The sequence below is a fragment of the Mobula hypostoma genome, chromosome 20 (genome assembly GCF_963921235.1).
Source record: "Mobula hypostoma chromosome 20, sMobHyp1.1, whole genome shotgun sequence".
NCBI classification, from domain to species: Eukaryota; Metazoa; Chordata; class Chondrichthyes; order Myliobatiformes; family Myliobatidae; genus Mobula; species Mobula hypostoma.
In genome coordinates this window covers 52730433-52758098 of record NC_086116.1, presented here as the reverse complement: position 1 = coordinate 52758098, position 27666 = coordinate 52730433, and the positions used below count along the sequence as shown (strand labels likewise).

The following is a 27666-nucleotide window of genomic DNA, read 5'->3' as shown; positions in this document are numbered from 1 at the left end:
AATCACAGGTCAAGAGTGTGATGGATTACTGCTCATTGCCGAGTTAACTGCAGCTCCAGTAATACATTGGAAGCTCAACGTCATTGAGGAGAAGCCCAATGGAAATATTTACTCCCTCCATCAATGCCGTAATGTGCTGACACTGCAACTGCAGAACAAGGCTTCCTTGACGGCCAGTTCTCCAATTCCTTAACATAAAAGGACCACTTTATGGAAATATCACCACCTACAAATTCCTGCCTAAATCAAGCATGTTTTTGATTTGTAATCTGCAGCATTCATGAAACTAAGGGCATAACCCAAGGACAAGAATACTGCCCTTGTCCAAAATATCCATATCTTGTAATTAAATACCAATCAATACCACCTTCTCCAGCTATCCACATAACAGGCTTTCATTCCTGCTTTGATTACTGCCATGCTCAGTCAGCTCAGTTACAAGTGGACTATACCACGAGTTGTAGACTCTCCTGTCTCAGCAGATTATTGAAGCTGAAAGACTGTGCCTGTATTGTTTCTATGAAACTTTTCCCAGCACAAAGAATCCTCACTCTTTATATTAGACAGATAAATATAGAATAACTTCCAAGGTTAACATGGCATGTATAGCAAATTTTGCCAATTTACAACAAGGGCTATCAATGTGGAATCATTTATTGTCAAGTAGTCCATAATGCATTTGTCATACTTGAAAGAAGACAGCACAGCTTACTAGAAGATCGAGAAGTGCTGTTGACAAAAACGTTGAGGAATTTCTTAGAAAACTGTGTATCAGCTTCAGGTGATGAATCCTCCGATGAGTTCTCAACATCCTGTCCCTGCGTACAGTCACCAAACTCATTGTCCATCTCCAGCTCACAGTTGTCGCACAGTGTTGAGACCTCACTGTCGTCGCTCAAAATAGATGTGCAGCGCTTCAAACTAACAAGGTCCAAAGTAGTGTTCTCATCTACTACCAGTGTATACTTAATAGAATCATAAGCCAGTGACTGGTCTAACTGTGTGCTGGCTGTCCTGTGTAATGGGGACAGTTCCTTCAGGCTGAAAGGTCCATTTGATGGGTCACTAAATGATATAGGTATTTTGGGGTTTCCATTATATAGAGAAAATGGACTCGAGCATTTACTGGTAGAGTCAGTTTCTTTGTTTACTGGCTTTGATTTCATCTGCACCTGCAAAGTTGATGGTCTTGAATATTGACTGAGCTCAGTCAACTTATCTTCTGGAGTAATTGCAACTTCTAGCTCTTTGCAGAAACTTGGAGTTTTGACATCCTGATTTGGCTTCTCCCCTTGAAGGGAATCAACTGACTCTTCATATTTGAAGCTAAGAGTGGAGCTTGGTGCTACAGCCCGTGAAGCTCCTGTGTGGTCACATTCATTTGTGCAAGGGTTCTTTAAATCAATATTGATGCCTGTTTCTGTTTCACTGGAGTCAACTCTTGTTGGAGTGAGTATTACACTACAGTTATCTTCAGCTGATGCTCTGTCATAGGGTGGACTACTCAAAGCCATGTAGAGTGTGGGTGGTTTGTCAGCAGGAATTGGTTCCAATTCCAATTCCTCCATTTCAGTCTCTTTCTCTTTATCTTCAGGACACACAGAGTCACCAAAATCATTGCTACTATTCGTTATGATTGATTTTACACCTGCGCCTTCACAGGCTTCCTCATCCAAGTTGACCTGATCGTCTGAAGTCAGCAATAGCTCACTATTATTGACAGGTTCGATCTCAATGTCAGAGCATGAGGAAGTGGTCTCACTGAAAGAGTTTGTCTGCAACCAATACTCATCTTTGATAGTGTGCGAACCTTGTGAGATCATTGTGTTGACCATGTTACTGAGGAGCCAAGGAGAGTCAGAACTTTCACTTAGGTCAGGATCTGAATCATGATCAGAACATGAAGAGTCAGAATCATTACTCAGTTCATCGTCACTGTTCTCTTCAACATTCTCTAACATTTGTGATTCAGGGGCTGGAACATGACTTATTCCTTGATTTGGAACAATGTCTAGATATGTTGGCCTGGTGGTATCTTCATTCTGACTGCCTGCTCTGAACTTTGAAGCTTGTGCTGAAGTATCCTCATCTTGCATTTCCTCAGGATTTTGCAATGATCTATTAATGATATCAGTAATTGGGTCAGTTATTTGTTCTGACTCCAGCATTTCTGTGGAAGTATCTGAATTGTTTTGGTCCATAGCACTAATGAATCTCCTAGTATATCCACTCTCAAGGTCCCATTCAACAGCTGGTTCCAAAGAATTGATGGTGGGACTATTTGCCATCTTGATTGAGTACAATCGGTCTTTTACATTTGTCGTACTGATTTCGCCCTCCCAGTCAATCTCAGGATCAGAATTGGGTGAACTTGCTTCCTCAATCGAGTTGGTTAAGTGTGATGACCTTCCACTGCTGCTCTCGCTAGTAAGATCTAACTCTGTCTCAGAGATAGAGGAAATCATGTTGCATGCAGCACTGTTGTCACAAGTAAGTCTTTCTTCCAGCTCCTCCAGTTCTGAGTCTGAACCGGAGGAACCACCATCCTCACTTTGGTATGACTGTATGAAGTTTTTGCTGCTTTTTGTGGTGAGATCTGCCACTATACCTGGATCAGAAGAAGGAGAAGCTGTGTCACTATTGGAGCCAGACGGTTGTGCCCGGTCACTAGTTGTGACGCACGCTGTGTGATCAGAGTCTAACTCTGAGGTCACGTTAGGATCAGAAGAACCCACTGCAGTGGTGGTAGTGGACTTCAAATCAGTTCCCTTGAGAAGATGGTTCACAGAAGTTGTTTGTTCCAAGTGTGGTCTATGGGGTTTACTTGCAATCTCAATGCCAAATTCTTGTTCCAGCTCTACATCAGACACAGGAGTGCAGGAACCATTGCTGAGATTGGAAGATGATAGACATTTACCAGTGGCAGCAAAAGAGTGATCAGTTTCAACATCAATGTTCACCCCTAATTCAGAGGCTAAAGTGTATGTTTCACTGCATCTATTATCAGAGCAAAAATGACCCTTGGAGCTGCTGTTAGTCAGATCTTGTTCCAGCTCGGTGTCTGAGCTTGCTAATGTGATATCTTCTGCTGCAGGAGTTGGATGTGCATTGCCATCATGACCTGGTTCCATCTCTGCGAAGGGGCTTGGTGTCTTTCTATGAAAACCAAAAGACCCTGTCGGAGAGAGAGAGTGTTTAGCAAGTTCTTTGTTTGCATGCAACGACGGGTATGGCAATGATGGCGATACAACATTCTTATTATGATCCTCTATGAGTTGGTCAGCCTTGCTGTTACCGTATTCCAGAGTATCCTGGCGATTTCCTTCAAAATCATATAGTAGTGGTTTCAGGGGAGACTGGGTTGATGCAGTTTCCATGCATTTTAACGGCGATCCATTACCATGTGTCCCGGAGCTAAGGGAATTCATACACCAACCAGCAGGATGAACACTGTCTTGAATACACTGATGTGGAGGAGATATATGACCTGTAATGACAAATGAAATTCTGTTACATGAAAGAATGGATAAATCATTCAGGTCTGTACAGATGCCAATATGCTACACACTCAAGAGATTTTTCAAAAGCAGTTCCAGTTGAAATAAACTAATATGGCAGGGGGATAGGAACCAGTATGATAGAGCTGAGGATGAGCCAGCAGGGTTTACAAGTAGAAGATGTAATATGTAATATGAATGTAAGGAAAGACAAGCCAATGATTGAGTACAAATGTAGACAGAGCAAAGAGTTAAGTTGTCCCACAGAGGCAAAATCCATAAGGGGGAAGAACGCAGGACTGAAGGTGCTGTATTTAAATATGCATTGCATTGGAATAAGGTGGATGATCTCATGACACAATTACAGATTGGTCGGTATGACATTGTCAGACATCACAGTCATGGCTGAAAGGTCACAGTTGGGAGTTTAACATCAAAGAATATACTTGGTATTGAAATGACAGGCTGGAAGGCATAGGGATAGACAGTGGTGTGGCTTTATTGGTAAGAGATACAATTACATCTTTAGAAAGAGGTGACATAGAGTAAGAGAATGGCGTATTTCTGTGGGTGGAGTAAAGAAACTGAAAGGGTAAAATAAAAATTATGGTAATCATATACTGGATAGGCCTCCAAATAGTAGCCAGGATGTGGGGTTGAGATGGCAAAGGGAGCTGGAAGGGGCATGTAATAAAGGTAGTATCACAATTGCAATGAGGGACCTCAAAATGCAAGGGGATTGGGAAAATCAGGTTGGTGTCGGATCGCAAGGGAAGGAATTTGTTGACCGCCTAAGAAATGGCTTCTTAGAGCTGCCTGTGCTCGAGCCTACTCAGGGAAAGACGATCTTAGACTGGGTGTTGTATAACCATATAACCATATAACAATTACAGCACGGAAACAGGCCATCTCGGACCTTCTAGTCCATGTCGAACTCTTACTCTCACCTAGTCACACTGACCTCCACTCAGCCCATAACCCTCCATTCCTTTCCTGTAAAAATATAGCTGTCCAATTTAACTTTAAGTGACAACATCGAACCTGCCTCAACCACTTCTGCTGGAAGCTCGTTCCACAAAGCTACCACTCTCTGAGTAAAGAAATTCCCCCTCACGTTACCCCTAAACTTTTGCTCTTTAACTCTCAACTCATGTCCTCTTGTTTGAATCTCCCCTACTTTCAATGGAAAAAGCCTATCCACGTCATCTCTATCCCCTTCATAATTTTAAACACCTCTATCAAGTCCCCCCTCAACCTTCTACATTCCAAAGAATAAAGACCTAACTTGTTCAACCTTTCTCTGTAACTTAGGTGATGAAACCCAGTTAACATTCTAGTTAATCTCCTCTGTACTCTCTCTATTTTGTTGACACCTTTCCTATAATTCGGTGACCAAAACTTTACACAATACTCCAAATTTGGCCTCACCAATGCCTTGTACAATTTCAACATAACATCCCAACTCCTATACTCAATGCTCTGATTTATAAAGGCCAGCATACCAAAAACTTTCTTCACCACCCTATCCACGTGAGATTCCACCGTCAGGGAACTATGCACCATTATTCCTAGATCTCTCTGTTCTACCGCATTCTTCAATGCCCTACCATTTACCATGTATGTCCTATTTTGATTAGTCCTACCAAAATGTAGCACCTCACATTTATCAGCATTAAACTCCATCTGCCATCTTTCAGCCCACTCCTCTAACTGGTCTAAATCTCTCTGCAAGCTTTGACAACCTACTTCATTGTCCACACTCCACCTATCTTAGTATCATCTGCATACTTACTCATCCAATTTACCACCCCATCATCCAGATCATTAATGTATATGACAAACAACATTGGACCCAGTACAAATCCCTGAAGCACACAACTAGTCACCGGCCTCCAATCTGACAAACAGTTATCCACCACTACTCTCTGACATCTCCCATCCAGCCACTGCTGAATCCATTTTACTACTTCAATATTAATACCTAACAATTGAACCTTCCTAACTAACTTTCCATGTGGAACCTTGTCAAAGACCTTACTGAAGTCCATATGGACAACATCCATCGCTTTACCCTCATCAACTTTCCTAGTAACCTCTTCAAAAAATTCAATAAGATTTGTCAAACATGACTTTCCACGCACAAATCCATTTTGACTGTTCTTAATCAGACCCTGTCTATCCAGATAATTATATATACCATCTCTAAGAATACTTTCCATCAATTTACCCACCACTGACGTCAAACTCACAGGCCGATAATTGCTAGATTTACTCTTAAACCCTTTTTTAAACAATGGAACAACATGAGCAATTCACCAATCCTCCGGCACCATCCCCGTTTCTAATGACATTTGAAATATTTCTGTCAGAACCCCTGTTATTTCCACACTAACTTCCCTCAAGGTCCTAGGGAATATCCCGTCAGGACCCAGAGACTTACCCACTTTTATATTCCTTAAAAGCCCCAGTACTTCCTCTTCTTTAATCATCATAGTTTCCATAACTTCCCTAACTGTTTCCCTTATCTTACACAATTCAATATCCTTCTCCTTAGTGAATACCGAAGAAAAGAAATTGTTCAGAATCTCCCCCATCTCTTTTGGCTCCACACATAGCTGTCCACTCTGATTCTCTAAGGGACCAATTTTATCCCTCACTATCTTTTTGCTATCAATATAACTGTAGAAACTCTTGGGATTTATTTTCACCTTACTTGCCAAAGCAACCTCATATCTTCTTTTAGCTTTTCTAATTTCTTTCTTAAGATTCCTTTTACATTTTTTATATTCCTCAAGCACCTCATTTACTCCATGCTGCCTATATTCATTGTAGATATCAACACACATAAAAGTTGCTGGTGAACGCAGCAGGCCAGGCAGCATCTCTAGGAAGAGGTGCAGTCGACGTTTCAGGCCAAGACCCTTCGAAGGGTCTTGGCCTGAAACGTCGACTGCACCTCTTCCTAGAGATGCTGCCTGGCCTGCTGCGTTCACCAGCAACTTTTATGTGTGTTGCTTGAATTTCCAGCATCTGCAGAATTCCTGTTGTTTGCGTTTTTTATTGTAGATATCTCTCTTTTTCCGAACCAAGTTTCCAATATCACTTCAAATCCATGGCTCTCTCAAACTTTTAACCTTTCCTTTCAACCTAACAAGAACATAAAGATTCTGTACCCTCAAAATTTCACCTTTAAATGACCTCCATTTCTCTATTACATTCTTCCCATAAAACAAATTGTCTCAACCTACTCCTTCTAAATCCTTTCGCATCTCCTCAAAGTTGGCCTTTCTCCAATCAAAAATCTCAACCCTGGGTCCAGACCTATCCTTCTCCATAATTATATTGAAACTAATAATATTGTGATCACTGGACCTGAAGTGCTCCCCAACACAAACCTCTGTCACCTGATCTATCTCATTCCTTAACAGGAGATCCAACACTGCCCCTTCTCTAGTTGGTACCTCTATGTATTGTTGCAAAAAACTATCCTGCACACATTTTACGAACTCCAAACCATCCAGCCCTTTTAAAGTATGGGCTTCCCAGTCTATGTGTGGAAAATTAAAATCTCCCACAATCACAACCTTGTGCTTACTACAAATATCTGCTGTCTCCTTACAAATTTTTTCCTCCAATTCTCACTCCCCATTTGGTGGTCTATAATACACCCCCATAAGTGTTGCTACACCTTTCCCATTCCTCAATTCCACCCAAATAGCCTCCCTAGACAAGCCCTCTAATCTATCCTGCCAGAGCACCGCTGTAATATTTTCTCTGACGAGCAATGCAACACCTCCCCGTCTTGTCCCTCCGATTCTATCACACCTGAAGCAATTAAATCCAGGAATATTTAGTTGCCAATCACATCCCCCCCCCCCGTAACCATGTTTCACCAATAGCTACCACATCATACTTCCAGGTATCAATCCATGCTTTAAGCTCATCCACCTTTCTTATAATGCTCCTAGCATTAAAATAAATGCATTTAAGAAATTTTCCAACTCTTACTCTCTGTTTATCACTAACGGTGCAAACTACTTTACTATTTTTTTTCTTCCTTCTCCCCTACATCTGTCCCTACACTCTGGTTCCCCTCCCCGCTTGTATATAGTTTAAATCCACCGGAGCCTCTCTAGCAAACCTACCTGCAAGAATATTTGTCCCCCTCCAGTTCAGATGTAGACCGTCCCACGGGAACAGGTCCCATCTTCCCTGGAAAACTGCCCAATTATCTATAAATCTGAAGCCCTCCCTCCTGCACAATGTCTTCAGCCACGTGTTGATCTGTGCTATCTTACTATTTCTAAACCCATGCACGTGGCACTGGTAGCAATCCTGAGATTACTATCCTGGAGGTCCTGTCCTTTAACTTGGCGCCTAACTCCCTAAGCTCACCTTTCAGGACCTCCTCACTCTTCCTACCCACGTCATTGGTCCCTACATGGACCACGACATCCGGCTGCTCACCCTCCCTCTTGAGAATACCGAGAACTGTGTAATAGCCCAGATCTTTTTGGGAGCTGAATGTAAAGGAACACTTGGGAGGCAGTGATCATAAGACTATTGAACTCACTGCAATTTGAGAGGGAGAAGCAGAACGCACATGTATCAGTATCATAGTGGAATATAGGGAATTACAGAGACATGAGAGAGGAGTTTGCCCAGATGGTTTGCTGGGGATGATGACAGAAGTTTCTGGGAATAGTTCACAAAGCGCAGGACAGATATGTCCCACAGAAGAAGCAGTTCTCAAATGGCAGGGGTAGGCAACCGTTGCTGACGAGGGTAGTTCAGGACCGCATAAAAGCCAAGGAGAGGGCATATAATCTAGCAAAACTGAGTGGGGATTTGTGTGATTGGGAAGCTTTTAAAATCCAATGATAGGCAACTAAAAAGCTGTAAGAAGGGAAAAGAATAAATATGATGGCAAAATAGCTGATAATATAAAGTAGGACACTAAAAGTTATTTCAGTTATATAAAGAATTAAAGGGAGGTGAGAGTTGATACTGGAAGACTGGAAAATGATGCTGGTGAGGTAGTAATGGGGGACAAAGAAATGGCAAATGAACCTAATAAGTACTTTACTTAGTCTTTACTGTGGAAGACACCAGTTGTATACCAGATGTCCAAGAGTGTCAAAGAGCAGGAGTGAGTCCCATTGCTATTACAAAGGAAAAAGTGCTAGGCAAACTGAAGGATCTTCCAGTTGGCATTTATTTCAAGGGGATTAGAATATAATAGCAGGGAGATAATCCTGAGACTTTATAAAACACTAGTCAGGCCGCACTTGGATTATTATCAACAGTTTTGAGCCCCATATCTCAGAATGGATGCAATGTCATTGGAGAGAGTCCAGAGAAGGTTCATGAGGATGATTCTTGGAATGAAGGGGTTAACATATGAGCAGTGTTTGGCAGCTTTGGGCCTGTACTCACTGGAATTTAGAAGAATGTGTGGAGATCTCATTGAAACCTACCGAATGTTGAAAGGTTCATTGAAACCTAGAGAATGTTGAAAAGACTAGCTAGGGGGGATATGGAGAGGATGTTTCCTGTGGTGGAGGTATCAAGAACTAGAGGGCACAACCTCAAAATTGAGGGGCTTTTAGAACAGAGGTAAGGAGGAATCTTTTTTAGCCAGAGAGTGGTGAATTTGTGGAATGCTCTGCCACAGACTGCAGATGAGGCCAAGTTCGTGGGTATATTTAAAGTGGAAGTTGATAGATTCCAGATAGGTCAGAACATCAAGGGACATAGTGAGAGGGCAGGTGAATCTCACTATATCCCTTGGAGCAGGGGGCAGGGATTAAGATTTCTGGATCATTGGGACCTCTTTTGGGGCAGGAGTGACCTGTACAAAAAGGACGGGTTGCACTTGAATCCCAGGGGGACCAATATACTGGTGGGGATGTTTGCGAAGGCTATTGGAGAGAGTTTATACTAGGATTGCTGGGGAATGGAAACCAAAGTGAAGAGATGGAGGAAGAGGTGGTAGGCTCACAAATAGAGAAATCTTGTAGACAGAGAGGGAGTGTAGGTAGGTGATAGAGAAGGGACGCACTCAGACCAGTGGTTTGAGATGTGTCTATTTTAATGCAAGCAGTATTATGAACAAAATGAATGAGCTTAGAGTGTGGATCAGTACTAGGGGCTATGATGTTGTGGCCATTACAGAGACTTGGATGGCTCAGCGGTAGGAATGGTTACTTCGAGTGCCAGGCTTCAGATGTTTTAGAAAGGACAGGGAGGGAGGCAAAAGAGGTGGAGGCGTGGCACTGTTAATCAGAGATAGTGTCACGGCAGCAGAAAAGGAGGAAGACATGGAGGGATTGTCTACGGAATCTCTGTGGGGGAAGCTAGGAACAGGAAGGGATCAATAACTGGGTGTTTTTTATAGACCACCCAATAGTAACAGGGACATCGAGGAGCAGATAAGAACACAGATTCTGGAAAGGTGTAATAATAACAGGGTTGTCAAGGTGGGAGATTTTAATTTCCCAAATATTGATTGGCATCTCCCTAGAGCAAGGGGTTTAGATGGGGTGGAGTTTGTTAGGTGTGTTCAGGAAGGTTTCTTGACACAATATGTAGATAAGCCTACAAGAAAAGAGACTGTACTTGATCTGGTATTGGGAAATGAACCTGGTCAGGTGTCAGATCTCTCAGTGGGAGAGCATTTTGGAGATAGTGATCACAATTCTATCCCCTTTACCATAGCATTGGAGAGGGATAGGAACAGACAAGTTAGGAAAGCGTTTAATTGGAGTAAGGGGAAATATGAGGGTATCAGGCAGGAACTTGGAAGCATAAATTGGAAACAGATGTTCTCATGGAAACGTACGGAACAAATGTGGCAAATGCTCAGGGGATATTTGTGTGGAGTTCCGCATAGGTACGTTCCAATGAGACAGGGTAAGGATGGTAGGGTACAGGAACCATGGTGTACAAAGGCTGTAGTAAATCTAGTCAAGAAGAAAATAAGAGCTTACGAAAGGTTCAAAAAACTAGGTAATGATAGCGATCTGGAAGTAAGGCTAGCAGGAAGGAGCTTGAGAAAGAAACTAGGAGAGCCAGAAGGGGCCATGAGAAGGCCTTGACAGACAAGATTTAGGAAAACCCCAAGGCATTCTACAAGTATGCGAAGAGCAAGAGGATAAGACGTGAGAGAACAGGACCAATCAAGTGTGGCAGTGGAAACGTATGTATGGAACCGGAGGAGATAGCAGAGATACTTAATGAGTACTTTGCTTCAGTATTCACTACGGAAAAGGATCTTGGCGATTGTAGGGATGACTTACAGCAGACTGAAAAGCTTGAGCATTTAGATATTAAGAAAGAGGATGAGCTGAGCTTTTGGAAAGCATCAAGTCGGATAAGTCACCAGGACTGGATGAGATGTACCCCAGACTACTGTGAGAGGTGAGGGAGGAGATTGCTAAGCCTCTGATGATGATCTTTGTATCATCAATGGGGACAGGAGAGGTTCTGGTGGATTGGAGGGTTGCGGATATTGTTCCATTCTTCAAGAAATGGAGTAGAGACAGCCCAGGAAATTATAGACCAGTGCGTCTTACTTCAGTGGTTGGTAAGTTGATGGAGAAGATCCTGAGAGGCAGGATTTATGAACATTTGGAGAGGCATAATATGATTAGAAATAGTCAGCATGGGTTTGTGAAAGGCAGGTCGTGCCTTACGAGTCTGATTGAATTTTTAGAGGATGTGACTATACACATTGATGAAGGTAGAGCAGTAGATGTAGTGTATATGGATTTCAGCAAGGCATTTGACAAGGTACCACATGCAAGGCTTATTGAGAAAGTAAGGAGGCAGGGGATCCAAGGGGACCTTGCTTTGTGGATCCAGAACTGGCTTGCCCAGAGAAGGCAAAGAGCGGTTGTAGACGGGTCATATTCTGCATGGAGGTTGGTCACCAGTGGTGTGCCTCAGGGATCTGTTCTGGGACCCCTGCTCTTTGTGATTTTTATAAATGACCTGGAGGGATGGGTTAGTAAATTTTCACTCACAACACGCTGGAGGAACTCAGCAGGTCGGGCTGTATCTGTGGAAAAGATCGGTCGACGTTTTGGGCCGGAACCCTTCGTCAGGACTCCTGGCATCGTCCTGACTCCTGACGAAGGGTTCCGGCCCGAAAAGTCGACCGATCTTTTCCATGGATGCTGCCCGACCTGCTGAGTTCCTCCAGTATGTTGTGAGTGTTGCTTTGACCCCAGCATCTGCAGATAATTTTGTGTTTAGTAAATTTTCTGATGACACAAAGGTTGGGGGCATTGTGGATAGTGTGGAGGGCTGTCAGAGGTTACAGTGGGACATTGATAGGTTGCAAAACTGGGCTGAGAAGTGGCAGATGGAGTTCAACCCAGATAAGTGTGAGGTGGTTCATTTTGGTAGGTCAAATATGATGGCATAGTATTAATGTAGTATTAATAGTAAGACTCTTGGCAGTGTGGAGGATCAGAGGGATCTTGGCATCAAAGTCTATAGGACACTCAAAGCTGCTGCGCAGGTTGACTCTGTGGTTAAGAAAGCATACGGTGCATTGGCCTTCATCAATCATGGGACTGAGTTTAGGAGCTGAGAGGTAATGTTGCAGCTATATAGGACCCTGGTCAGACCACACTTGTAGTACTGTGCTCAATTCTGGTCGCCTCACTATAGGAAGGATGTGGAAACCATAGAAAGGGTGCAGAGGAGATTTACAAGGATATTGCCTGGATTGGGGAGCATGCTTTATGAGAATAGGTTGAATGAACTCGGATTTTTTTCCTTGGAGCAACAGAGGATGAGAGGCGACCTGATAGAGGTGTGTAAGATGCTGAGAAGCATTGATCACGTGGATAGTCAAGTGGCTTTTTCCCAGGGCTGAAATAGCTAGCATGAGAGGGCACAGTTTTAAGGTGCTTGGAAGTAGGTACAGAGGAGATGCCAGGGATAAGTTCTTTTTATGCAGTGTGGTGAGTGCATGGAATGGGCTGCCGGCAATGGTGGAGGAGGCAGATATGATAGGGTCTTTTAAGAGACTCCTGGACAGGTACATGGAGCTCAGAAAAATAGAGGGCTATGGGTAACCCTAGGTAATTTCTTAGGTAAGGACATGTTCCGCACAACTTTGTGGGCTGAAGGGCCTGTATTATGCTGTAGGTTTTCTATGTTTCTATGTATCAGTTGAATGGGATCCGGGATCAGCCATGATGAAATGTCAGACCCGACTCGCAGGGCTGAATGGCCTAATTCTGCTCCTGTCCAGGTGGTTCTAATATCTTAATATCCCCTTTTAGTACCAAGTTAATTAACATACATTTAACTAGCCTTTCCTGTTAGTTGTTAGAACTACTAGCTCTGATACAAGGTCAACCCCCTATAACATTAACTCCATTTTCACTCTCCTTTTAGGCTGAATGGCTTGTTTTGTGCTCTATCACTCGATGACTGAATGACTTGGATTCTCCTGAATGTTTTTTTATTTCAGTTTTTTGGCAGTCTGTGCCCCACATTGCACACTTCCAGCATACTGTTTATCACCTCTCAAATTACCGCCACTCACCTTCCTATACATAGCCCAGACAGATTGCATATATGTAACAATATATTTCCCTGAATTAGACAGTACTGGAAGCATTGGTATCACCAGGACAATCTTGGTCCCCACTTTATCACAGGTTATCCCCTTGTTCCCTCCACTCCTTCTCAGCATAACTGGTTAAAAACAATCGCTTTCTTATTTTCCAGCTTTTAAGAAAGGTTATATACTCTGTTCCTCTTTCCATAGATGTTGCCTAACCTGATGAGTATTCCTGGCATTTCCTGTGTTTATTTCAGATTTTCATTATCTGTAGTATTTTGCCTTTTGGCTAAAAGAGGATATTCTTCTGATAGTGGATACAATAAGAGTCACTCGACTACTTCCATAGAGGGCAGGTTTGCTATATGAAGAGAGATTGAGTAGTTAGGACTTGTGTTCTTCAGAGTTTAGAAGAAATAGTGATGATCTCATTGAAGTTTAAGAAGTTTTCAAAGGGCTTAATGGAGTGGAAACAGACAGGATACCTCCCATGGCTGAATAGTGTGGAACTACGAGTGGGGTGGGAGAATCACATTTCCAGAATAACGTGTGGCCCATTTAGGACTGAACTGAAGAGAAATTTCTTCACGTCAGTGGTGGTGATTCTTTGCCAAGAGGGCCGGGAGATTCACTCATTAAGTTAATTCCAAACAGATTCATTGATGTCTGGATAGGAGAGGACTCAATGGAAAAGGGAAGAATGGAGGAAAATGGTGCTGGTGTGTCAGATCTCGATGAATGGCAGAGCACACAGGCAGGCCAGATGTCCTACTTCTGCCCTTAGTCCTTTTATTCTTGTATATTCTTATTTAAACCTTCCCCCAGTCCCACCATTTGTCTGACTGGCCTGTAACTGTCAGATTATTTTTTGTGGAGAAGTCTAACATTTGCAACCTTCCAACTAACTGCTGCACTCAAACTGAGTTCTAAAATATATTAAAAAATTTAAAATTTCCCTTCTACTTCTGAAACACTTCAAAAGGACATAAGAATTAGGAGCAGGAGTAGGCCATGTGGCCCATCAAGCCTGCTCCGCCATTCAATAGGATCATGGCTGATCTGGCCATGGACTCATCTCCACCTACCTGCCTTTTCCCCATAACCCTTAATTCCCCTACCATGCAAAAATCTATCCAACCTTGTCTTAAATATATGTACTGAGGTAGCCTCCACTGCTCCATTGTGCAGAGAATTCCACAGATTCACAACTCTCTGGGAAAAGCAGTTTCTCCTCATATCCGTCCTAAATCTACTCCCCCGAATCTTGAGGCTGTGTCCCCTAGTTCTAATCTCACCTATCAGTGGAAACAACTTTCCTGCCTCTATCTTATCTATCCCTTTAATAATTTTATATGTTTCTATAAGATCTCCTCTCATTCTTCTGAATTCCAATGAGTACAGTCCCAGGCGACTTAATCTCTCCTCATAGTCTAACACCCTCATCTCTGGATTCAACCTGGTGAGACTCCTGTCCACCACCTCCAAAGCCAGTGTATCCTTCCTCAAGTAAGGAGAGCAGAAATGTACACAGTACTCCAGGTGTAGCCTCACCAGTATCCCGTACAGTTCCAGCGTAACCTCCCAGCTCTTAAATTCAATCCCTGTAGCAATGAAGGCCAACATTACATTTGCCTTCTTGATAGCCTGCTGCACTTGCAAACCAATCTTTTGTGATTCATGCACAAGCACTGCCAAGTCCCTCTGCACAGCAGCAAACTGCAATTCTTTACCATTTAAATAATAATCTGCTCTTACATTTTTCCTTCCAAAATGGATGACCTCACATTTACCAATGTACTCCATCTGCCAGACCCTTGCCCACTCACTTAACCTCTCTTTGCAGACTCTCCGCATCTTCTGCACAATTTGTTTATCGTGATTTGTTTGTTGTGGGCCCAGCAAGTTTGTCAAACAGGACCTACCTTTGTTGAATCCATGCTGCGTCTGCCTGATGGATCTATTTCTTTTCAGACTTGGTCCAGCCAAGCAGACTCCACTGCCAAGAAGGCCCACCAGCGCCTTTACTTCCTGAGAAAGCTAAAGAAATTTAGCCTGTCCCCTAAAACCCTCACTAATTTTTATAGATGCACTGTTGAAAGCATTCTTCTAGGGTGCATCACAACCTGGTATGGAAGTTGTCCTGTCCAAGACCGGAAGAAGCTGCAGAAGATCGTGAACACAGCGCAGCACATCACACAAACCAACCTTCCGTCCTTGGACTCACTTTACACCGCACGCTGTCGGAGCAGTGCTGCTAGGATAATCAAGGACACAACCCACCAGCCAACACACTTTTCGTCCCTCTCCCCTGCGGGAGAAGGCTCAGGAGCTTGAAAACTCATACGGCCAGATTTGGGAACAGCTTCTTTCCAACTGTGATAAGACTGCTGAATGGATCCTGACCCGGATCTGGGCCATACCCTCCAAATATCTGGACCTGCCTCTCGGTTTTTTTGCACTACCTTACTTGCCCTTTTCTATTTTCTAATTATCATTTATAATTTAAATTTTTAATATTTACTATTGATTTGTACTCCAGGGAGCGCGAAACAGAGAATCAAATATCGCTGTGATGATTGTATGTTCTAGTATCAATTGTTTGGCGACAATGAAGTATAAAGTACCTCCCTATTTCTTCTTTAATGATAGCTTCGAGCATTTTCCCAACTACCGATGTTAAACTAACTGTCCTATAGTTACCTCCCTTTTGCCTACATCCTCTTTTGAACAGTGACATGACATTTGTTGTCTTCCAATCTGCCGGGTCCTGCCCAGAGTACAGAGAATTTTGGTAAATTATCACCAAAGCCTCTACTATAACTTTTGCCATTTCTTTCAGTACCCTGGGATGCATTCCATCAGGACCAGGGGACTTGTCTATCTTCAGGCCCACAAGTTTGCTTGCACTACCTCCTTAGTGATAGCTATTGTATCGAGGTCCTCACCTGCCATTGCATCCATAACATCTCTCTTTGGCATGTTAGATGTGTCCTCCACTATGAAGACCAACACAAAATAGTCATTCACAAGACTTAGCAGCAGAATTAGGCCATGCAACCCATCATCTCTGCTACACCATTTAATCATTGCTGATTTATTTTCCCTCTCAACCCCATTCAGCTGCCTTCACCCCGTAACTATTGACCCCTGACTAATTAATAACCTATCAAACGCCACTTTAAATATACCCAATGACATGGCCTCCATAGTTGTCTGTGGCAATAAATTCCACAAATTCACCAACATCTGACTAAAAAAATTCCTATTCATCTCTGTACTAAAGAAACATCCTTCTATTTTGAAGCTATGTCCTGTGGTCCTAGATCTTCCCAGTATTGGAAGCATCCTCTCCACAGCCATTCTATCGAGGCCTTTCAATCTTCGGTGCATTTCAATGAGATGCCACCTCAGTCTTCTAAACTGCAGCGAGTAGAAGCCCAGAGCTATCAAATGCACCTCATACATGATCCCATTAATTCTAACCCTAATGCTCATGAAACACCTCTGGGCCTTCTTCGATACCAGCACGTCCTTTCCTAGAGATGGTGACTAATAGTGCTCACATTACTCGAAATGTGATCCAACTAATATTTTCCCTTAAGTAGACTATGCTTACTTCAGCCTATTTTATGTATTATTGGAATGGCTCACAATTGAAAAACAGAGTAAAAGCTTATATCAGTAACTTTTGCCATACTAATGAGCAGTGGCGAGGATACGTAAGCAAAATTGGAGGAAAGTGTTGCATTTCATTCCCGTTGAACCTCAGCCGTTTGGAAAATGCAATACGTAAATACCTCTCTTTTAACCACCATCAGTAAATATCCGCAGGGAAAGAGCTTAGAAATAGATTGGTACTCACCACTAGAGGAATGAAGCAGTGTCTCCTGCCAGCTAGCTTTCCTTGGAGAGAAACTGGCATTGTTATTGAGAGAATCCTGGAAACAAAAGGAACAATTCTGATATATGCTGAAAAATTCACCTCTCTAGCTAGTCACGATTAGATATTAGCAATCTGCTTCCTGATACGAGTTATCCCCTCAACTGTGATCAGTAGAAAGCTATGTCACTATCTGTGCCATTTTTGGGGGTGGAGGAGAAGGGCTGGGTAGTGGGAGGTGATCGGTGATAGTTTGGTCACTTCCCTGACCTGAGGTAATTTGAATTTAATTTTATCACCTCAACTTAATTCAGCTAAGTTCACACAGAAGCAGATCTTGAAACTCTCTGCTCCTAAATCTGTACCGGTTTTTACATTCAGCTAGCTGTTTTTAAAACCTCCATGACAATGGGCAGTTCCCAACATCTCTCAGTGCTGGGTTGGGTGAATGGCCTTCTACCATTATTACCAGTATTTTCTTGTCTCACCAATCCGTGAGCAGGAGATGTTTGGTGTTTGGAGTCTCACCAACCTGTGAGTGGGAGATGGGAGTGGCAATGTTTAAGGTGGTAGGTCGTGTCTGCTGGGCAGTCGTTGCAGAGGGTGAGGGCAGCAACTCTCGTTCTTCCATGTCATCGGTATCGTCAATCATTTCAAATTCTTGTAGATCATCCTGGAAGGAGCAGACCTCTGTCACAGCCTGCGGCGCACCCTTCATATCCATCAAACAGTCCTAGAAAAGGCATATCAGAGAATAATTCCAGAAAACATAGGATAAATCAACAAAGAGGGATTTACAAACAAGTCGACAAGAAGCCAGTGCAGGGTTAGTGAAATCATTACATTGGGACCTTGGAAGGCAGCATCAGATGCAGTACAGAGATTCATGAAGGGCAGAAGAAGCTTCGCCAAAAGGAAAATGAGCTACAACGGAGACACGAGATTCTGCAGGTGCTGGAAATCTTGAGCAATGCACATAAAAGACTGAAGGAAACTCAGCAGGTCAAGTAGCATCTATAGAGGTAGATGAACAGTTAATACTTTGGGCAGAGACCCTTCATCAGGACTGGAAGAGGTCAGAACTAGAATTAAAAAAAAGTAGGGAGATAGGGAGGAGTACAAATTGGCAGACAACAGGGGCGACCAGATGAGAGGGGGAAGGTTGGTGGATGCGGGAGGGAGGATGAAAGGGAATAATGTGAGAAGCTAGGAGATGACAGCTGGAAGAGGCAAAGGGCTAAAGAAGAATGAATCTGAGAGGAGAGGACAGTGGACCGTAGACTAAAGGGAAGGAAGTGGGGTGATGAAAGGAAGGAAGTGATGGTCAGAACATAAAGGGCAGGGGAGGGTAAGGGAAAGAGTGAGGGAGATACAGGAATAAGGGAAAACAAAGAGCTCCATAGTTGTGTTGAGATTAAAGTTGGGTGAGGGAAGATTACTCAAATGCAAAGTCTGAAAGGACCTGAGAGGGAGAAAATAAAGCAGGGGTTTCCCTGAACAAAGTGGCCAATATTGGGGTTATAGAAATGAGAAGATTTAAGGACTGGAGAGAGGCTGAGCAAAACTTCAGCTGCATGAAAGGACACGGGACGCAAAACTCACATCACATTTAATATACCTGGATAAGCAAAAGACATCACTTGAAGCTAGAGACCGAGACCAAATGCTTCTCTTTGGTTGGCATGGACACAATTGGGTGAAGGGATTCCTTCTGTGCTTCAAATTTCTTTTCTTCTAATAAGAACATGGCAGTAATAAGTTGAGTCAAGAAATCTATGAGTGTTTACAGACACGAGATGGCTTTGGAAAAGGTGAAAAAGAGTCAGTCAGCATATATAGAAAGAAATAGTCAGATCTTGAGATCAACGTGTCGACTGCTTATTCCTTTCCATAGATGCAGCCTGATCTGCTGAGTTCCTCCAACATATTGTGTGTGTTACTCTGGATTTCCAGCATCAGAATTTCTTCCGTGTAGGTGAAAGAGGGTCTAAGTATTTTAGTGGCAATATCTTAGGAAGTAGGTAGGCAATGAATGTGCAATCAATGCACCCTGATATAGGAAGGAATGCATCTATTTCCTGAGGAGACTGAGGTCCTTTAACATCTGCTGAGGATGTTCTACGAGTCTGTGGCGGCCAGTGCGATCATGTCTGCTGTTGTGTGCTGGGGCAGCAGGCTGAGGGTAGCAGACAATAAACTCATTCGTAAGGCCAGTGATGTTGTGGGGATGGAACTGGACTCTCTCACGGTGGTGTCTGAAAAGAGGATGCTGTTTAAGTTGCATGCCATCGTGGTCAATGTCTCCCATCCACTACATAATGTACTGGGTGGGCACAGGAGTACATTCAGCCAGAGACTCATTCCACCGAGATGCAACACAGAGTGTCATAGGAAGTCATTCCTGCCTGTGGCCATCAAACTTTACAACTCCTCCCTTGGAGGGTCAGACACCCTGAGCCAATAGGCTGGTCCTGGACTTATTTCCTGGCATAATTTACATATTACTTTTTAACTATTTATGGTTTTATTACTATTTATTATTTATGGTGCAACTGTAACGATAACCAATTTCCCCCGGGATCAATGAAGTATGACTATGACTGTGAAACCAGGGCAGCAAAGAAGAACACTTGAGAAGTTATGGCTACAAATGATACACCATATGGGCAGTTTGCCAAATGCAGTGAGGGGAATATTGATGAACAGTTTCAACCTGAAGGTGGTCTACAGTCTTCTGATGGGAAGATACTGCTGCTTGCTACTGCTGTCAGTGGAAAACAGTACTCTGAAACAGAGGTGGCACGTTGAAGATTTCAGCCCGTAGATTTTCTGTGAAAATATCACTGCATCTAGAGAACAACCCACCCTAAACAGAGATGACTAGTGGTGTTCCACAGAGGTCTGTGTTGGGACAGATTCTTTTTACGTTATATGGCAATGATCAGAATCAGAATCAGAATCAGGTTTATTATCACCGGCATGTGACATGAAATTTGTTAACTTAGCAGCAGCAGTTCAATGCAATACATAATATAGAAGAGAAAAAAAAATAATAGTAGTAAATAAGTCAATCAATTACAGTATACATCTATTGACTAGATTTTAAAAACATGCAAAAAACAGAAATACTGTATATTAAAAAAAAGTGAGGTAGTGTCCAAGGGTTCAATGTCCATTTAGGAATCGGATGGCAGAGGGATGGACTTAACGGTTTTGTTGCAAAGATACGAGGTAGGTGGAGGGTGAGGTAGTTTTGAGGAAACGGAGAGGCTATAGAAGGACTCAGACAGATTCGGAGAATGGGCAAAGAAACGGCAGATGGAAGAGAGTCTCCGGAAATGCCTGGCCATGCTCTTTGGTAGAGGAAGTAAAAGGGTTGACTACTTTCATAGATGGACCCTCGCTCCTCTCGGGCCTTTCTCACATCAGCTGCAGCCAGCGTGCCTGCTCCTTGGGGGGGAAAGGGCCTTCCTCGCTTGTACATTGCTCTGTGCATCAGACTGAGTGTAAAATACATTCGGCCCATCAGGAAGAGAGTCATTACCATCGCTGATGTGCAGGGTGGACTTGTCGTCAGTTAAGGTCACATGTCCGGGTCTTGCTGTCACAGAAATGGCTGTATACTATATCCTCTGTGAATAATCCAGTTTTCCTTCCTGATAGCACAGGAAAATACTCTTGCCATCTTATTCCCCCCCACCCCCCGATCTTAAGGCAGCATCCCAATCTCTCAGCCATGATTTTTGATATGCCCTCACGTGGATATGCTTAATTAAGGTGACGTCCTCAATGCACTTGCCTATATAGCCAGTCCTAGATTACACAGATTTATCTAAGTTAATGTCATGGTTGTATGTTGCTACCTCCCTGAACATGTTCCAGTATGTATTTTCAAAACAGTCTGTCAATGCTGAGGTTGGTCCTTCTGGCCAAGTTCTATTTCCCTTTGAACTGGTTTGACTCATTTAATCAGTGGTCTATGTTAACTGTACCGTAGTTAACGGCAGAATCTGCTCGGATGGCTTACATCTTCTTCAAATTTGTATGTCTGTATGGACTTTTGCCTTCTGTTGGTCTGTCAGGAGTGTTCTAGGACAGGATCTCTGCACTGCACAGGTCAAAGCTAAGTTAGCATTCAGACTTTACCATCTGAGTGTGGAGGGTAAACAGTCAGTAAGATGGACCCTCTGCAAACAGCCCAGGTAGGTGTAGGGACCTGTGTGATTCAGGTCCAACAAGATTCATGCAAACATCATTCGATTTCTGGTTGTCTACCTCACTGCTAGCCATTCTCAGCAGAATTCCAGAAGCGAAAAATGGGCATATGTTATTGGAACATGCTTTGGGAGAAGAGGAAATCTTTTTCTTGCTCTGCCTCGGCAAAAATGTTAAAAAGAAATATTAACTGATATCCAAAGAAATCTGAGCTCATGGGATCAGAATAATTTTGAAAAGGACTTCTGCGGCAAGCATCAGGCCCTCAATAACATACAAGGGTTTTGGCATCTGTTTCATTTTGCTGCATTCTGTGTATAAGCCTGTGATTTGAAGAGTGTGCCCAGTAAATACGTAAACAGTCCGGGCAAAGGAGCTGCTAAATTAAGTGGATTGTATTCTATTTTATGTCTGAGAAAGAGGTATAACATATACCAATTTCCAGTCCATGAGTTCAAGCTTTATACTCATTAAGAAAATTACACATTGCACCATTTCCAATCAAACATATTTTCCAGATTTCTTCTTCAACTGTTTCCCCCATCCCCCCACCTATCTTCTGCTTGCCTTTTACAGGCTTCTAACAATGAGCATGGGGGTCAGTGAATTACCCAGATTCCTCAGAACAGTGGAATAATTGTTATAGATTCAGATCTTTAGATGACAGATTTAAAGAGCCAAGTCCCTTTAAACAAGAGCTAAATGTCAGGAATATTCTTCTTTACGATGACACTGAAGAAATCAATGTGCTGAATCAGCACTGCTAACGAAACTCAATCTTCTCAGCCCAGAGCTCTAGCTCCTGAGGGACTGCTCTTGTTTCACTAATGAACCCTGCAGCCCATGAATAATTCAGTCAATTGTGCTTATTGCCTGGGTATTGGGCTCACTGAGAGTGAGCGTGGGTGAAGAGGCCAAGAGTGAGAGCCGGCAGGAGAGTCATGTTGTTGACAGCTTCATCAGCCTTCACCAAACACTGAACTAGGCAGGACAATACCATGACAGGAATGACGATTCTAATTTACCCCATTTTTAATTCTAATTTAATTCTGTTTGTCACGTGCAAAGGAGGTGAGAGAGACTGCAGTTTATCCCAGCTGGCATGGTGGCTGAGATTGTGCTCGAGTGGATGGCTCACATTTTTCACAAGCTGCTGACTGATCCAGCGCTGTGCCTTTACACACTCCTCTTAATCTTTCTCAGGAACGTGGCATAGTGAAGTGTTGAGAATTAGGGTTCTTTTTTTTTATTTTTACGCATCTAGAGATACATCTGACAACTTTGAAGCATAATACTATCTCCTCCAATAAAAACGTGGCCTGCAGCCATCGAGCTCAAGGACTAGCTCAACTCACCTCAGCACTGAACAAGTTCCGTGGACTCACTTTTGGGGACCCTGCTGTTCATATCCTGTCTGTTATTTGTTTATATTTTAGTGTTTGCTTGAGGTGTTCTTTAATTTCATACATTGGGTGTCTGGCTGTCTTTGTTGTGTGGGATTTTCCATGGATTCTATTGTGTTTCTTTGTTTTGTGGCTGTTTGCAAGAAGATGAATCCCAAGGTTGTATATGGTATACGTACATTGATAATCAATGTATTTTGAATGTGAAATTTTGAACCTGATCTACTAAAGGGAATAATGTATTTCTATTGAGCACCAAAAACATTTTCCATTTGCACTGACTTTCACTTCACTGTTGCCAGTAATGTGTTTTGCGCCACACAGCTGCAGATAACTCAGGCAGAACAGATGAAGACCAGTCTTTGACTGATTGGTGTCAGTGATGCAGATCATATGACTATTCCCAAAATACTGTGACAATTAGTTTCCTTTTGAAGATCTCCTGGATAAACAGCAAGTTCCTGAGTTGCACCAACTCAAGGCCAAGATAACTATCTGGGACTGGAGCCTGGATCACTATCCCTGAATTAATGCCACTGTTGGCTGGGAAGTGATGTTTGGATCTGGGACACCATCAGTTGGAAAATGGAACATGGAGTAGTGTCACTGAGATTGAAATAGAACAATGACTGAGGTATCTGTTGGTTAGGAATGGCACGGGGAAATTGGGAATGGAATAGGGATTAGGCAGACATCCCACCCTGCAAAAACTCATTTCAGGGAGGTAGCACCATCAATTTGCGGGAGACTCCAGGAACTTCCGGGAGAGGTGGGATGTCTGCAATAGAGTAGCTCCTTAGCAGCGAGCCAGCTAGTTTAAATAATGTTAGCTATGCTAATAAATGAATGACACCTGTTAAACTCACCTCAACATGTCTTTTACAGTCTTAACCCACCATGGGCAATAGAAAAGTCAGTGTTGCAAACAGTGCAGCGAGCAACACTCTCATTATTTTGACCCCTATTAGGCAGGGGTTTAGTGTAGTCTGGGGTGACGTACGTTTATATTTTCTTTTTTTGGATCTCTCTCTCTCTCTCTCTCTCTCTCTCAAAAAAATTGATTTCCGGGACATTGTATATAATTTGCGGGCATCAGGGAGCCACTATTAATATGCGGGAGACTCCCGGAACTTCCGGGAGAGGTGGGATGTCTGGATTAGGGTATCTGTTAGTTGGGAATAGGATATTTGTTGTTAGTAAAGGGACAGGGAGATTGGGAGTCGGACAATGAGAGTTGGAATGAAACAAGGATCAGTGGGTAAGGGTGCAGGGAAACTGCTATTTTGGAATGGGAGTTAGGCTGGGTGTGGGACTGGGGGCCATCTCATTTTCCACTGAGCCATTACTTAGCAATGTTTTATTGCAGCTGTGTGGATGAGTGTGTGCCCACAAAGACTTACTGTACATTCCAAACCAAAAGCCATGGATGAACCAAGAAGTACATCATCTGCTGAAGGCTAGATCTGTGGCATTCAAGTCTGGCGACCCAGGCCTGTACCAGAAAACCAGGTATGATTTGCGGAGGGCTATTTCAAGGGCGAAGAGATAATTTCGAACGAGGTTGGAGGCGACATTGGATGCACAGCAACTCTGGTAGGGTCTGCAAGACATTACTTCCTACAAAGCATGAATGGCAGCATGCTTCACTACCAGATGAACTCAACGCCTTCTATGCACACTTTGAAAGGGAGAACACAACTACAGCTGTGGAGATCCCAGGTGCACCTGATGACCCTGTGATCTCTGTCTCAGAGGCTGATGTTAGACTGTCTTTAAAGAGAGTGAAACTTCGCAAGGCAGAAGGTCCCAATGGAGTACCTGGTAAGGCTCTGAAAACCTGTGTCAACCAACTAGTGGGAGCATTCAAGGACATTTTCAAACTTTCCACTGCTACGGGCGGAAGTTTGCACTTGCTTCAAAAAGGCAACAATTATGCCAGTGCCTAAGAATAATAATGTGGGCTGCCTTAATGACTATCACCCAGTAGCACTCACATCAACAGTGATGAAATGCTTTGAGAGGTTGCCTCAAATGCTTTGAGGTTCCTGCCTCAGCAAGGACCTGGACCCACTGCAATTTGCCTATAGCCACAATAGGTCAATGGCAGACACAACCTCATGGTTCTCCACATGGCTTTAGACCACCTGGACAACACAAACACCTACATCAGGATGCTGTTCATCGACTATCACTCAGCATTTAATACCATCAATCCTACAATCCTGATTGAGAAGTTGCAGAATCTGAGCCTCTGTACCTCCCTCTGCAATTGGATCCTCGACTTCCTAACCGGAAGACCACAGTCTGTGCGGGTTGGTGATAACATATCCTCCTTGCTGACAATGAACACTGATGCACCTCAGGGGTGTGTGCTTAGCCCACTGCTCTACTCTCTGTATACATATGACTGTGTGGCTAGCCATAGCTCAAATACCATCTATAAATTTGCTGACAATGCAACCATTGTTGGTAGAATTTCAGATGGTGATGAGAGGGCGTACTGGACTAAGATATGCCAACTAGTGGAATGGTGCCACAGCAACAGCCTGGCACTCAACATCAGTAAGATGAAAGAGCTGATTGTGGACTTCAGGAAGGGTAAGACGAAGGAACACATACCAATCCTCATACAGGGATCAGAAGTGGAGAGAGTGAGCAACTTCAAGTTCCTGAGTGTCAAGATCTCTGAAGACCTGGTCCCAGCATATTGATGTAGTTATAAAGAAGGCAAGACAGCAGCTATACCTTATTAGGAGTTTGAAGAGATTTGGCACTCAACAAATACACTCAAAAACTTCTATAGTTGTATCGTGGAGAACAAAAGGTGAGCGAACTCGGCCTTTTCTCCTTGGAGCGACGGAGGATGAGAGATGACCTGATAGAGGTGTATAAGATGATAAGAGGCATTGATTGTGTGGATAATCAGAGGCTTTTTCCCAGGTCTGAAATGGTTGCCGCAAGAGGACACAGCTTTAAGGTGCTGTGGAATAGGTACAGAGGAGATGTCAGGGATAAGTTTTTTACTCAGAGAGTGGTGAGTACGTGGAATGGGCTGCCGGCAATGATGGTGGAGGCAGATACGATAGGGTCTTTTAAGAGACTTTTGGATAGGTACATTGAGCTTAGAAAAATTGAGGGCTATAGGTAAGCCTAGTAATTTCTAAGGTAGGGACATGTTTAGCATAACTTTGTGGGCTGAAGGGCTTATATTGTGCTGTAGGTTTTCTATGTTTCCATGTAACATTCTGACAGGCTACATCACTGTCTGGTATGGAGGGGCTACTGCACGGGATTGAAAGAAACTGCAGAAGGTTGTAAATCTAGTCAGCTCCATCTTGGGCACTGCCCTACAATGTATCCAAGACATCTTTAGGGAGCAGTGTCTCAGAAAGGCATAGTCCATTATTAAGGACCTCCAGCACCCAGGGCATGCCCTTTTCTCACTGTTACCATCAGGCAGGAGGTACAGAAGCCTGAAGGCACACACTCAGTGATTCAGGAACAGCTTCTTCCCCTCTGTCATCCAATTCCTAAATGGACATTGAAGCTTTGAAGCTTTTAAAGCTCACTTTTTTAAAAAATATACAGTATTTCTGTTTTTGCACGTTTTTAAAAACCTATTCAATATATGCAATTGATTTACTTGTTTATTCATTATTATTATTATTTCTCTCTGCTAGATTATGTATTGCATTGAACTGCTGCTGCTAAATTAACAAATTTCACGTCACATGCTGGTGATAATAAACCTGATTCTGATTCTGATTCTGAACTATCCTGGATAACTGCAACAAACAGAATTTCAAGCAATAATGTTATTTTTAAACCACAGACAATAACCAATACTTTGTGCTTATAATCTTCAGCCAGAGAACAGCAGACAACACTCACAAGAATCCAACAGTAACAACAGTGGGTAATTTTGACACTTGTTAATTTTGCTGTACTTGTTTTTCCTGAGTAGTGGCTGAAATCTGGAACACAATGTCTGAGTGTCACACAACATTTAGGAAATACCTAGAAGAGCATTTCCAGGTATTGCACTGAAGTTCCTGTACCTAATTCCTGATGGCAGCAGTGAGAAGAGAGCCGAGCCTGGATGGTGGGGCTGTAATGATGGAAGCTATTTTCCTGCGACAGCACTTCCTATGTAGATGTGCTCAATAATGGGAAGGGCTTTACCCATGATTTCCTCAATATTGGAATTTCATTTAGGAAATGTATTTCTAAATACATTTAGAATTTAGAAATTCTAAATATATTTTTAAATATCAATGCATTGAAACCTATGAAACAAGTGCTAATAAATGGGAGCAGTAAATTGGCATGGAAGTGGTGAGGCTGTTGCTGTAATGCCACACATCACACCCGTCGGCCCTTTTGATCCCGGCATACTTGAAGAGGGCACAAGTTTACATAATTGACGGTGTTGTTTCCTGATTGGTTCTTGATGCTTTTAACTTTTATCTGAACATGGAGTGTCAAGAAATTCCTATTTCAGCTGACCTCAAGCAAAGACAGAAGGAACAGAGTGCTAGAGCAGCAGATTGTGGTCTTCCGGTTAGGAAGTCAAGGATCCAATTGCAGCGGGAGGTACAGAGGCCCAGGTTCTGCAACTTCTCAATCAGGATTGTGGGAATGATGCAATTAAATGCTGAGCTGTGGTTAATGAACAGCATCCTGACGTAGGTGTTTGTGTTCTCCAGGTAGTCTAAAGCCGTGTGGAGAACCATTGAGATTGCGTCTGCTATTGACCAAATGTGGTGATAGGCAAATTGCAATGGGTCCAGGTCCTTGCTGAGGCAGGAGTTCAGTCTAGTCATGACCAACCTCTCAAAGCATTTCATCACTGTTGATGTGAGTACTACTGAGCGATAGTCATTAAGGCAGCCCACATTATTCTTCTTCTCAGGCATTGGTACAATTGTTGCCTTTTTGAAGCAAGTGCACACTTCCGCCCATAGCAGTGAAAAGTTGAAAATGTCTTCGAACACTCCCACTGGTTGGTTGGCACAGGTTTTCAGAGCCTTACCAGGTACTTCATCGGGACCTTTGCCTAACATCGGCCTCTGAGATCAGAGATCACAGGGT

At 43.1% G+C, this 27666-nt stretch overlaps 1 protein-coding gene across 3 annotated transcripts in view; it reads right to left on the bottom strand.

Annotated features, from left to right (window-relative positions):
- mapk8ip2 (mitogen-activated protein kinase 8 interacting protein 2) overlaps positions 1-27666 on the bottom strand; it is a 73247-nt gene that overhangs the window by 24484 nt on the left and 21097 nt on the right. Inside the window, exons 3-6 of one of the 3 annotated variants that reach the window (XM_063072932.1) lie at positions 17490-17690; positions 16940-17015; positions 3296-3487; positions 689-3175 (exon numbers count right to left, since the gene is read on the bottom strand). In XM_063072932.1, the coding sequence (XP_062929002.1) occupies positions 689-3175; positions 3296-3487; positions 16940-17015; positions 17490-17690 (2956 nt within the window). Of the gene's footprint in view, positions 1-688; positions 3488-16939; positions 17016-17489; positions 17691-27666 lie in introns of all 3 variants that reach the window. The other 2 variants (XM_063072930.1, XM_063072931.1) reach the window with 2 other exon arrangements.